This window comes from Haliotis rufescens, unplaced genomic scaffold (assembly GCF_023055435.1).
Source record: "Haliotis rufescens isolate VD_foot unplaced genomic scaffold, xgHalRufe1.0.p SCAF_16, whole genome shotgun sequence".
Classification (NCBI taxonomy): Eukaryota; Metazoa; Mollusca; class Gastropoda; order Lepetellida; family Haliotidae; genus Haliotis; species Haliotis rufescens.
Window position 1 is genome coordinate 22,386,625 of NW_025963846.1, and position 14,269 is coordinate 22,400,893.

The 14,269-nt window shown below is 39.3% G+C and overlaps 1 protein-coding gene across 8 annotated transcripts in view; it reads right to left on the bottom strand.

Annotated features, from left to right (window-relative positions):
* Positions 1-10,261, bottom strand: part of LOC124118146 (RNA-binding protein 5-like) — a 36,043-nt gene extending 25,782 nt beyond the window's left edge. For 5 of the 8 annotated variants that reach the window (XM_046480248.2, XM_046480249.2, XM_046480250.2 and 2 more), the window contains exons 1-4: positions 2,059-2,416; positions 1,221-1,359; positions 892-1,041; positions 504-570 (exon numbers count right to left, since the gene is read on the bottom strand). In XM_046480248.2, coding sequence (XP_046336204.2) covers positions 504-570; positions 892-1,041; positions 1,221-1,359; positions 2,059-2,408 — 706 coding nt within the window. In that variant the 5' untranslated portion in view covers positions 2,409-2,416. Of the gene's footprint in view, positions 1-503; positions 571-891; positions 1,042-1,220; positions 1,360-2,058; positions 2,417-10,183 lie in introns of those variants that run through there. The other 3 variants (XM_046480242.2, XM_046480243.2, XM_046480245.2) reach the window with 3 other exon arrangements.
* Between the last annotated feature and the right edge of the window lie 4,008 nt (positions 10,262-14,269).

Genomic DNA, 14,269 nt, shown 5'->3' on the forward strand with positions numbered 1-14,269 from the left:
ATTTTAATACCATGTGAACTTAAAGCACGGCTCTCATTGGTCGGCAGTCCTGCTTAAAAGTTCTTTATGTCACTGTTGCAATAACAATTTGCTCTTGTTGATTTTATGCATATAAATAAATGGTGAGAAAAAGTTTGCAACATTTATAATTTGGGGGAGGACAAGCGTCATAGTATAATTTTAGGCTCAAAGTCCGAACTGTTACACCAAAATCGTAATGGTTGGCATCTCTGTAAAATGTACATGTCACAAGTCTAAGTAAAATGATACATATTACCAATACAACAGCAAGTTTAACAGCTGAAAAGAGAGGTCCAGTGGCACTACAGAACACAGTGTCTAAGTGAAAGGATATAGAGTCTTTAATGAACACATATATACTTCAGAGTCCCCAGTGAGTCATGCGACAGTCCCGCACTACCACTCCCCGTCCTTCCCCACCATAACACCCACACATATCATGTACAAGAAAAGAAAGTAGTCATCTCAGACCATGCTCTCACCTGTGCTTCTACGCATTAGTCTCACATCCTTAACAGGGGCACCAAACATCATCAACTCCGCTCGAATCTGTAACGAAAAACAACCTGCCAGACTTCGAAATTCCTTGCATTGGAGTGCACATTGTACGGTTATAAAGCTAATAACAAAATGTATTTCCAGGGTAAAAAAATAGTTTATACTTATCCTGAATCATACTTTTTGCTTATTTATACTCATTTTCAAAAGGCAGTATAAACGTTCTGAACTGTGTTCCCGGAGAACAGAGAAATATTTCACATGAGTGCACCCCTGGATTGCGCATGCGCACTGGAAGCACATCACCAAGCTCGGTTACTCGTCACTCTCTCATTTCCCGTACCCACACTAAGACCCAAGACAGCAACTTACATCTTTCTCATCCACCTGTGGTGGTAGTCCACGCAGCAGCACTGTGTTAGTGGGAGTGTCCGTCATCCACTTTTCCCCGCCACGGTCCTCTCGCATTTCCCTTGCATCACGTTCCCTGTCACGGTAGCTCTGGCTATCCCCTTCACTGCCCTGAGAAAACATCTAAATGCACTTACCAACAGGAACACAATAAAATATATGTGACTTATTATCATCCAGGGACATCATTTATAGCATCAAAGAAAATGTCATGATAATTATAATGTGTTATGATAAAACATATTTCTTTTCCTATGATCTGATCATCAGACACAAAGACTAGTACTTACATCCAAGCTGTAACTGTCATCATATCTGCTTGATGGACTTCTGTCTCTTTCACGGCGTTCTCTGCGTTCTCGACTTCTTTCATGGTCACGATCTCTTGGATGTCTTCGCTCACGACGTCCATCTCTATCTCGTCTTGATCTGATCAGTAAGTGTATATCCTTCAAAATTGTGTAATGTGCAATGCACCATGCCAAGACTTGTTTTGAATGAAATATATTTATCTGGTGTGTATCAATAGAAAGAACATTTTCATACTGCAGGTCAACAGCTAGTATACTACTTAAAAGGTCTTCTGGTGGAAGGAGTAAGCGTATACTCCGAAATGTTGTGTTCCTCATAATAAAGAAGTTGACATCCATATATTCTCAACCTTACTCAAAAGAGATTAAAAAATACCTGATTCTTTCATATTACCATAGTAGATCCGATTCTTTCATATTGCCATCGTTAATCTGCCACACCATGACAGATCAACTATGGTAATATGAAAGGAGTGAGTGAGTTAGCGAGTATGGTTTTACGCCGCTTTTAGCAATATTCCAGCAATATCACGGCGGGGGACACCAGAAATGGGCTTCACACATTGTACCCATGTCGGGAATCGAACCCGGGTCTTGAGTGTGACAAGCGAATGCTTTAACCACTAGGCTACCCAACCGCCCCTGGTAATATGAAAGAATCTGATGTTCTTTAACTTCTTTTGAGTAGTATATATCATGTATATAGCTGAATTGAAATTTCTTCTCTACATGACTTATGAAATAATTTTTACAGACCAATCCAAAACATGCAATAAAAATTCACAACTACCACTATGACTACTTATTCATTATTTACCGGTCTCTTTCTCTTTCACGGTCTCTGCTGGAACCTCTGTTTTCCTCATAGCCTTCACTGAATCTGTTGCTGTCATCACCCCTGATTCCATCCCTGGCATAGCCTCCACCTCGATCCCCTCCCCCTCTTCCACCATCATAGCCATAATCACTGCCTCGGCCACCATCTCGACTGTAGTCAAGTTCCCTTCCTCTTGTATCTCTAGCATAGTCCATTCCCCTAATGTCTACACCATTCTCAAAGTCTCCCACTTGAGTTTGGCTGTCTATTTGACCATCTATTTGACCATCTTCATACTGTCTGTTGTCAAAGCTGTATTCTGGTTGATAGTTGTTATATGTTTCAGCCATCTTTTCTGCTGGAAAATAAATACAAATCATGAGCATACGTTCTTGAGACGTACTGTATTCGACGTAATAAGCGCCCTGCTCTAATAAGCGCCCACGGCGATATTTGCTAATATATTGGCTTGTGAACAATCCCAATTAGCACCCTTTCCGATTGATCAATGAACACAATACTTATTTGTTCGTGTACAATATGCACCCGTGTGTTATACAATGTTATATGCACCCTTAATTATGGGCAATTAAATTCTGGAAAAATATATCTCTCGTATATAAACATTTCAGGCTGTGAGCAAGTACGAAATTTATCTTTCAACTCTGTTTTTTTGCGACAAAATAATATTCTAATAAGAGCCCCCTATTTCTAATTTTGAGAGCACCCTGGGCGCTTATTACATCGAATACGATAATTGTAATATTAGATTTGGTCTGTTTTCTGTATTATCTTTTGTAATCTAACACCAATTACAATATACAACCCACTTGAGTTTCACTCGAGGAATAGTTCACTCCATTCTTGTAGTAAGAGTTGACTTAACTGATGATTGCCACAAAAAATGTCCTGACCAGAACCTAAATTTTTGCTTAGGTCGCATCTGACATTGTTGACTGAGGTGTAAACAGTCTTCATTTGATCTTAATCCCTTATGGCCTGAACAAACATTTCTATCATATTTTGAGATGAAAACATTTCTTTATCCACATTGAGATATACCACAAAGGAGTCATTGCATGTAAATTGTTCAACCAGACTTAAGTTGCCTTGGGAGGCAAGCATTGTCCGAAATAACTGCATGCCTGCCCACCTGCCCATGGCTGGAAACTTTTCTGTTACTGTTAGCAATGGTTAGGCAGCATGAAATTTTCCTCCACCTGCCCGTGGCAGGAAACTTTTCTGTTACTTTTAGCAATGGTTAGGCAGCATGAAATTTTCCTCCACCTGCCCGTGGCAGGAAACTTTTCTGTTACTGTTAGCAATGGTTAGGCAGCATGAAATTTTCCTCCACCTGCCCGTGGCAGGAAACTTTTCTGTTACTGTTAGCAATGGTTAGGCAGCATGAAATTTTCCTCCACCTGCCCGTGGCAGGAAACTTTTCTGTTACTGTTAGCAATGGTTAGGCAGCATGAAATTTTCCTCCACCTGCCCGTGGCAGGAAACTTTTCTGTTACTTTTAGCAATGGTTAGGCAGCATGAAATTTTCCTCCACCTGCCCGTGGCAGGAAACTTTTCTGTTACTGTTAGCAATGGTTAGGCAGCATGAAATTTTCCTCCACCTGCCCGTGGCAGGAAACTTTTCTGTTACTTTTAGCAATGGTTAGGCAGCATGAAATTTTCCTCCACCTGCCCGTGGCAGGAAACTTTTCTGTTACTGTTAGCAATGGTTAGGCAGCATGAAATTTTCCTCCACCTGCCCGTGGCAGGAAACTTTTCTGTTACTGTTAGCAATGGTTAGGCTGCATGAAATTTTCCTCCACCTGCCCGTGGCAGGAAACTTTTCTGTTACTGTTAGCAATGGTTAGGCAGCATGAAATTTTCCTCCACCTGCCCGTGGCAGGAAACTTTTCTGTTACTGTTAGCAATGGTTAGGCAGCATAAAATTTTCCTCCACCTGCCCGTCTGTCTGGCAGATAATTTTAAGACTACTGACATATTCTGTAATATTATAACTCCTTTTCCATTCAAAAGTACTTGTTTGCATTATTTGAAATGAATCAAAATGCAGGATTGCTAACAGTTTTTGTCCACTAGTCCTTATAATGAAAACATATAGCAAAACCCTTAAAATGGGCCAATTACTACTAGTCCTTAGGATACCTTTACTATTGGGCAGTTTGGTAAGGACTATAGGACTAGTGCCAATTTCTAACGCTGAAATGTCATTTGTCTCTTAGTTTTTGTGATTTTTCAATATTGATAATGCCTGAAAGAAGACAGGTAACTTAGAAGATAGACAGGCAACCCTTATAGGTCACCTGCCCAACTGCCTTATTGGGTTTTAAAAATATTTCAAACACTGGAGGCAAGCTTCAACAGGTTCAATAGACTAAATGCACTGATGTTTCTGTAGACCAGAACAATGTAGAAGAGTGACCTGAGGACAGGGTGTATTTGTCCTACGACACCGATGTGCTGGGTAATTCTGAGTGATTGCCAGTGTGTCATTGACATTATATAAATGTCAACACAGTTTTTTCCATAAACTCATATTACAATATACTCATTCAAAACTAGGATTCATCTCAAATTTACAATATAACTCATTGCATCCATATTTGACTGGATGTCATGAGAATTATTAAACGGCTTCCTATCCTGAGCACATTTAGATTAGTTTTAGCTCTTCATTGCTGAATGGGCAATCGACAAGGTGAACATCTTATGAAAAGAAGTGCTTTTTCCAGATGTTTTAAAAGTATATTATTGGTATAGTTGGCTGACAAAATTACAGCTGCATAAAATCAGTGATGCCATAATGACTTGAACACATGTTGAAGGACATGCACATATGTATATGTAGTAAAATATTTGAATTACCATATTCGACGTAATAAGCGCCCAGGGCGCTCTCAAAATTAGAAATAGGGAGCTCTTATTAGAATGTTATTTTGGTGAAAAAAATATATTTGTTGTTGAGTTGACAGATAAATTTCGTGGTTCATGCTGACAGCCTGAAATGTTTATGTACGACAGATATATTTTTCAAGAATTAAATGCTCATAATTAAGGGTGCATATAACACACAAGTGTGTATTATACGCGAATAAATAAGTCTTGTGTACGTTGATCAATCGGAAGGGGTGCTAATTGGGATTGTTCACTAGCCAATATCTTAGCAAATGTCGCCGTGGGCGCTTATTAGAGCAGGGCGCTTATTACGTCGAATACGGTACTTATTTTTCACAACACCAAGGTTGACAAAGAAATCTTTAATTGGTGTGCAGGCAAAGATGAAAGGGGAGCAACTAGAACAAGGAGATAAGGCAGATAACCATCTATCTATGGTAAGGAGAACATCGGGTATCTCAGGTGTGTCAGGAAAGATTACCATGATTACACACCAATGTTGATTTAACTACATAACAAGTACTCAGGGCCCGGTTTAGCAAAAATGCAACCTAATATTTATGTCTACTTGCACCAAGTACATGTAACAAATCAATTCACCCCCCTGTTTTACAAATAGACATGCTATCGCGTAGGGCTGCACGGTATTACCGGTATACCGGTATACCGCAATATGAAAATGAAACAACTACGTATCGCGATACGTTTGTGATGTACCGGTATATTGACAATGATTTTGTGTTTTCAAATTGAACTTGCTTATGATTAATCATTATTACTCATTCAACACCGTAGGCCCGTAATACCGGCCAAGAAGCATTCCCAGACACCGTAGGCCGGTATAGGCCCTACCGGCCAAGCCGTAGTCACGTCAAAATAGTATATAATTTTTTAAACCTACCAGTCATATCTTTCATTTACTAAATCTATCACATTTCACAATGTCTGAAATACGTATTCAATTTCAATTGATCATTTTTTATCAATAGATTAAGAAATTATTCACTATTTCCCGTAATGTTATTTAAAATAAAAATCTCAGACACGCACTTCGAAAACGGGTCCACATCGAACATGTCAAAGAGCAAAATAAAGACGTTTCAAGCAAAGCTTTGAATATAGTATACAAAGTTATAGATACAATCAACAAAAATATATCTAAAAGTTGTTAAACTTACTGCCAAGTTATTATTTCCATCTTTTCGTGCGATCGCTTGTAATGTAAATCAAATGACATCGGCTTTCGTCGCCTAAATTCTCGGCTCGGACACGATGTTTAATGCCAAAATTATGCATGAAAAAACTTTGTCACAGCTCGTAACCTAGCATGATACATCAACAAAGCACCATATTTTTAATATAAATTGCGATTTCCTGCTTAAGATGTTCAGAATGGCAGGATAAACAAAAAGATTTCGTCAAAATCTAAAATTCATAACACAACTGTAATTTGATTGACTGCCTTAGATCACGTGCTCAAATTTGACCAATCACAAACCTTGTAGCAGATTTTGGCGCGAAAGCGTCATTAGAAACCAATTGTTATCCAATAAAATCGATTGTTATAACTACGAAAAACTCCAGGCGATGTTACGAGCGTGAAGATGAAAGAATAAGCTTTCTAGCGATGTGTCATATGCCAGTCTTCGACGAACGTGTTATTCATACGAAGCCTCGAAAACAGTGGTATTTCTTCATGTTACTGAGCGGACAGGCGCTGTTATCGGGAAATGGGTGATGACAGATACTATTGATAATTCTTTTTCAAAAGCTTTTTCAATAACGTAAACAATAAAAATAAAAAAGGAAATAGGTAAGTGCATTTTATGAAATCGTATATTTGCCGAAAATCGTCAAATTTTCGCTTCCTTGGTCCTTAATCTGGACGTTGTGACTGAACATAATTAAGTTGTAAATGCATTATTTAAATAATGTGATAAACAATACTTTCATATTTATAAACAATAGGATCAGACCTTTCAAATGGTGTATAATATAGAGTTGCAAAGATGTTTTACAAGCAGATATTTTCTTTGATAAATGTTGGTTTCATCTATCACACAGGAATCTCTGGTTACTGGGTGTCACAGCAGTAAACGCTTCTGGTTGACTGGTGTTGAAAGAGTTAAAACAACTAATATTGTCCATCTTTTTACCTGCGATGTCATTGTGATGAAACTGCACGAACAGCTCTTTGATAAACAATTACAAACTTACGTTACCACAAACACTGGACCCATATTATACATAAATACCTCTAACATTTCTTCCTGAACCTATGAGCTAAACGCACCCATGATGTCACTGAGTCTGGAGAATTGATACCACTAATATTTACTGCATGTTGGACTTTACCATTATGGTGCCTTAAACAGCTATTCTTGAGTCGAATAGCACAGCCAGTCAGACACAATATACAATTGTCTGTTTTGTCTGATGGTTCTGGTTTTTCCCTTTTTTTTACTTTGAATAAAGCTAAACTTTGTATGATTGTACTGTGATTCAATGTGGAGGTAAAAGAATCTTAAACAGTGGACAGAACTCAATAAGTTTTCTTCCACAATATATTGCAGTACGTATTGCAATACAGAGGAATGTATCGCAATATATCGCAATACGAAATTTGGGGCAATACACAGCCCTACTATCGCGTGCCCCTATATTAGAAGTATCAAACAAATATGTCTGACAGGTATCTGCAAGTGTACCCGGATACTTTATGTGTGACAATGCAGCCTGCAACCTTTACCATTCCTACGAAGGGAACCCGTGAAGATTTCGGGGTGGAATAGGTCTTCAGCAACCCGTACTTGACGTTAAAGGCGACTATGCTTGTTGTAACTAACGGGATCGGGTGGTCAGACTCGCTGACTTGGTTGATGCATGTCATCGATCCCAATTGCTTGGATCGATGCTCATGATATTAATCACTGGATTGTCTGGTCCAGACTCGATTATTTACAGACCGCCGTCATATAGCTGAGTGCGGCGTTAAACAACAAACCAACCAACCAACCATTCCTACAAAGGGCAAGACTGTAGCCTACCAACACAGATGCAATCTTAGCACTAGTCACCTTTGGCGGTGGCTCATAGATACTGCATGCCCTCGTGATCCATTGGATTAGGTGTGAGTTGTGTTTGGGTTACTTATCTCCCAGCTTTAAGCAAAATAATCCGATGTAATATGAAGTAAATAAAATTCATAAAATTTTGACAATATTCGAAGAAAATAGTGTCTACCATGTCTACCAATGCACAAAAGTAAACACTTAGGTGCTGATCACCAGGTAATGAGCACCGATTATTTGAGACAGCACCCTGGGCATTCAGGTTATAGAGAAATTGCCCTCATGCAAAAATGGCTCCAGACAATTTGAAGAAAATGGCCTCAAATTTAAGTGAATATGGACCCAATTTTTGGAGAAAATCATTCTGAAAATTGTCCCAAATAAAACTTAGTTTGTTAGTTGATACAATTGGTACATGAGACCACCGTCTCCCATTTCACATTATTAAAACAAATAAAAGTAGCAAGAATTTACACTTAAAAAGCCAGCGAGGCCTAAGACAATGACACACACTGGAGGAGTGAGGATTAGTGTATTAAGTATTAATTCTTATTTTGTTTGGGGTTGTTATGATAATGATAAACATTTAGAACAACTTCTGAAAAAGGAGACCAGTGAAGATTGTGGGGTGGAATAGGTCTTCAGCAACCCATGCTTGCCATAAAAGGTGACTATGCTTGTCGTAAAAGGCGACTAACGGGATCAGGTGGTCAGGCTCGCTGACTTGGTTGATGCATGTCACCGATCCCAATTGCGTGGATTGATGCTCATGATATTAATCACTGGATTGTCTGGTCGATTATTTACAGACCGCTGTCATATAGCTGGAATATTGTTGAGTGCGGCGTTAAACAACAAACCAACCAACCAATCTGAAAAAGGATCTATTAATCCCTGACATGGACATATATACTTGCATCCAGCCTGTCACAAAGAGGGACAGGTCAGCCGAAATTCCTAAGGCAGAAGGTGACCTCTTAAACACATACGCAACAACACAACAGTGATCACAGCTCAAATATAAATATGACTTCATTGCAACAAGTCTAAGAAGACTGAGGAGATATCAGCAGGCTTTATCCTGTGACTCTTGTCAGGGATGGATTCACCTGGGTAAGTGAACCTGGAGTTGCTGTCACTCCGTACAAGGAGCTAACACAGCAAGAACAGGGCTGTAGTAGACGCTATGGCTACTAGTCGCACTGTGGTGGCTGTCATGCAGGACATCCAGCTTTGAGGTGGAGTGGTAGTACATGAGTTGTGGGAACAGTATGTGGATTGACAGATAACAGTTTCATGAATACTGACTGAGTACAGTGCCATCCATGGACAACAATGTTAGTAAGAGTTGGAGATGGACATCGAAACAATGTGACACTGTGACATTCCAGAGTATCAATCTCATGTTAGGTCGGTCCATGGCACATCTCATGTTAGGTCGGTCCATGGCACATCTCATTTTAGGTCGGTCCACGGCACATCTCATTTTAGGTCGGTCCACGGCACATCTCATGTTAGGTCGGTCCACGGCACATCTCATGTTAGGTCGGTCCACGGCACATCTCATGTTAGGTCGGTCCATGGCACATCTCATGTTAGGTCGGCCCACGGCACATGTCATGTTAGGTCGGTCCATGGGCAAGTGTTGGCTAATTAACTGCTTGCACACTTGGAAGTTGAAAAAGATCCCTCATTAAAGTATTTAAGGCTCAGCAAGCTCAGCTAACACTTTTAAAAGCATAATCATGACAATGAAACTGACGTCAAGGCTTAGGCCTATATGAAAGTGACAAGTTTGGGCACAGCGTCATGTGAGTTTGAGAAGCCAGCGAGAACCCATTCTGTTCGTGAACTCAAGGATTTGTGCCGAATGGCGTAGAGAGGTGAGGTCCTTCCCTTCCAAATACTTACGATAGAACCGATTAATGCAAAAATGAAGTGGCATTCAGCGACAGTTGACAGTCATATTCTGACATTCATTCACATGATGATCCTTTTCGAGCGCGTCGTGGTAAATGACATTTCGCAAGTACATTTGTCAAAACTATGCGTCGATTATTCAACATAGTGAAGTATACGCAATAAGGATGCCATATATCGGTTCATGATTGCGGACAACAAGTACTAGTAACCATTATTACCTCAAACGTCAGACGTCTTTGTATGCAACCAGCATCAAACTCCAAAATGGCGACTTACATTAGCATTGTGGGTAATGTAATGTAAACACTGCATCGCAGAATGGAAATAAAACGAACTAGAAATTCCCCAAATAAGCATATTCAAGATTATCTTCAGACATTGAACTACAATATTTTACCAACAAGTGTACCAGAAAGGTATTATTTTTCATAAACGTCATTCATTATTTTGGGACCCCCCTACGTGTTTATTCTTTTTATTCTGGACCCCCTTCCAAACGCTGTGATATTTTACGACACTTCCCATGATTCACATTGATTGATTGTGTATGGTTTTACACCGCTTTTAGCAATGTTCCAGCAATTTCACGGCAGGGACACCAGAAATGGGCTTCACACGCCGAACCCGGGTCTTCGGCGTGACGAGAGGACGCTTAACCACTAGGTATCCGACCGCCCCTCACAATGTTGCAACACACCTGTGTTAGATTCTATATAAACAAAATAAATCCCATCATATTACAAACAAAATAAACCCATGATATTACAAACAAAATAAATCCATCATATTACAAACAAAATAAATCCCAACACATTACAAACAAAATAAATCCCATCATATTACAAACAAAATAAATCCCAACACATTACAAACAAAATAAATCCAATCATATTACAAACCAAAAACCCCCAAAATCCCATCATATTACAAACAAAATAAATCCATACTATTACAAACACAATAAATCCTATCCTATTATAAACAAAATACATCCCATCATATTACGAACAAAATTAATCCACCATATTACAAACAAAATAAATCCCATCATATTACAAACAAAATAAATCCCATCGATATGAAGCAGTCAAAATCCTTAACAGAAAAAGTAACAACAGCCCCAAAGTTATCTAGACTAATAAGTGAGGTGAAACGGTTAGATATATTGCTCATCAGTGGAATCATATTAGAAATACAGGTCACCTGAACCGACCCCAACCTGTGGAACTATAACCAATGATGACCTGTTTACCAAGTTACTTGTGATTGGCTGGGGACAGATACCCTTTTGCCCGACCCTTGAACCAAAACCCGTGCAAAGAACACAAAACCTCTATTGACAAAGCAGACATGAAATCATCATAATCCAAAATATATGACTATAAACTCTTCATAGGCTACGGGATCCATATCCACAGCTCCAAACCCCAGGCACATTCAGTACGCCTGCCTGATGGTCAGTCAGTATTCACGGCTGAATTGGAGGCAATTCATCATGCACTCAAACTCATACGGGAACTTCCTGAAGCAAAGGCAGTCGTCCTATCAGACTCGCTAAGTGCACTTCAGGCCATCAATATTCTATACGAATATACAAAACTATCGGACCAAGGGCAACAGGTGGAGCTGTGTTTGATCCCCTCTCACATAGATATTCATGGAATTGAAAAAGCAGACTCACTGGCGAAGCTAGCTCTAGACAAAGCGGATATACAGCCTATTCCCTTTAGTAAACTAGAGATAAAAAATCGAAATCAAAGCCTCTATAGTAGAAAGATGGCAAGCCCAATGGGACGCATCGGCAGATGGCTATACAAAATTCAACCCAAGATCCAACAAAAGCCAAACTCATATTCAAATGAAAGGGAAATTGAAATTGCTATCTCACGCCTGAGACTCGGTCACAAAAAGCACTATGACAAGGTTTGTTCATCTTGCAATCAGGCTGAAGCCATTGCTCACGTGTTACTAGAATGTCAAGACCATGGCCCAGCCCGGGCTAGGTTAAAACAAGAATTGCAGTTAGATCCGCTATCTGTCATAGATCTCCTAAAGCCAAGAGATGCAGTAGCGAAGGCCAAACTAACTCTATTTCTGAGAGATGGACAGATACTCGAACGTATATAAACAGAGCAGCCAAGGATAAGAATGAAATTATATCAATATAAGAAAATAGAAATCATATCAATACAATAACAGAAATTATGTGAATACCAAACACACAATAGATATGTGCACCCTACTCACACACGGGAGTCACAAAGAGGGACAGGTCAGCCGAAATTGCTTAGGCAGAAGGCGACCTCTTAAACGCTTAATGCAACAACAACAACAAATCCTCTATTGACAAAGCAGGCATGAAATCTACATCATCCAAATATACTGAACAACAAAAGTTCCTGTGACATTGAATAAGATTTAATGCAAAAGTTATGTTTTTAACCAAATCTGAAACAATTTCGGTTTGCAACAGATAAAAGACTCATGTAAGTGTTCAAATGGTTTAATTTGCCATACTGACTTCAGAAAATGCGTGATTTCATAAAAAAAAAAACATCAACATGCCAAAATGGGACGTCTTGCGGGTCTTCTGGCGACTTACATTTGAGGCGGCGACGTACGGTTTGTGAAGATATTCGTCGAAGGCCAGGGATGCTTCTTGCAGTCACTGTTGCTGGCTGGAATCGATTTCGTAGGTGTGTTGTTCGAACTCAGTTGTCTTGTCGATTATTGGTTACGTGTGGCCTGCCACTCCGAGGATGGTCTCTGACTGCATTCGTCTGTTGCCAACGTTGCCATAAACACCAAATGGTGTTTCTGTGGACGTTAAATTGTCTTGCAACATCACGTTAACTCGATCCTGCTTCAAGCATACCAATAGCTCGCAGACGCTCATTTTCGGACAGGCGTGGCATTTCGTAATGTTGAATAATTGCGTAATTTTGTTGTTTTTCTGAGTGGTTGTTGTCAGCACGATGCTGAACAATGCATATGGAATCCCGTTAACACACATGTTTTTATACCCATTCTTGGGTAGTGAAATGCATGGGGCTTGCCTAAAAGTAAACTTTTGCATGGAATGCATGCTTTTCTGTAGCAGTTGGGTTTTTGTGACTAATATATTGTGAATATATATAATATATATAATAAATACACTACTGATCAAAGTGTGGCCGAGTTTATTTTATTGCTACTTTGTAAATATTTTAGTAAAGTCTTTAAATTGTCTTGTTTCTGTTTTAGCCCGTTTCTGTCTCAAGCTAGATTACTTGAGCAGTCTAAAAAACAACAATTAGACCAGCTCCAGTACTTACATAACTACTAACATAACAATAGCCACTTTCACCTATACAGCCACCAACAGTACACGCGTCTTGCTTTGTTTTTCTTCCCAGCTTCTGTATTATGTAAGTAAAAGGTTTCTTCTGCTTTTAGCTGACTTTGCTAAATAAGTTGGTCACTTACACTTGAAAGAAATCAGTGGTTATGTAGACTGCATTCAAATCAGTGGGTGATATATTTGTTGTGTTCAGGATCTCTATAAGGTTAGTTTGTGTTTGGTTCATATTTATGTATCTTGTAGATATGTCTGTGTATTTAGTTTTATGAATTAGATGCACTAAGGTAATGCATTGATTGGTAATTATATATATACATGAAAACATAAACTAGTACTTCATAATAATTATACATATTATCTCGACATCTTCAGATATTCTATACCTTCCCTCTTAATTTGTTAAACACTTTAGTTAATTCTAAACTAAATCTATTAATCAAATTTAACCATTAATAATTGCTTAAATACCATCTTCATGTGTGAATGCACTATGTATGTAGATTATGATTGAATTGATACATATGAAAAGGTCATATTTCATGTTCTTAATTTTATTGGCCATTTCCTTTTTTTATGCGGCCTTATTGTTTCTTTTTTTCTAGAATATGGCAATCGATGTTACGTACGATGCCTGTGATCTGCCCGCGCTAACATAGTTGACAGCTCATTGCCACACAGTGGTAAGTTATGTGTATATTTGTGTTTATGTGACAGGGCGTGGAGTCATCCCACAGAGGACATCCTTACCTTGTCAGCTTGCTGACGGGGTTAACCTCTTTGGTCATGTGGACAAGGCGTCCGTCCTCTGATCAGAAGGTCCGTGGTTCGAATCCCATCACGGGACTCGGAAATTTTATGGCCGCTACATTGGCGCCCAACGTGGGGCTGAGCACGTCCATATTAAATTTGAGCAAAATAAGCTTCACTACCCTACTATGCGGCCCGGGACGTGCCTTCTGTTGAC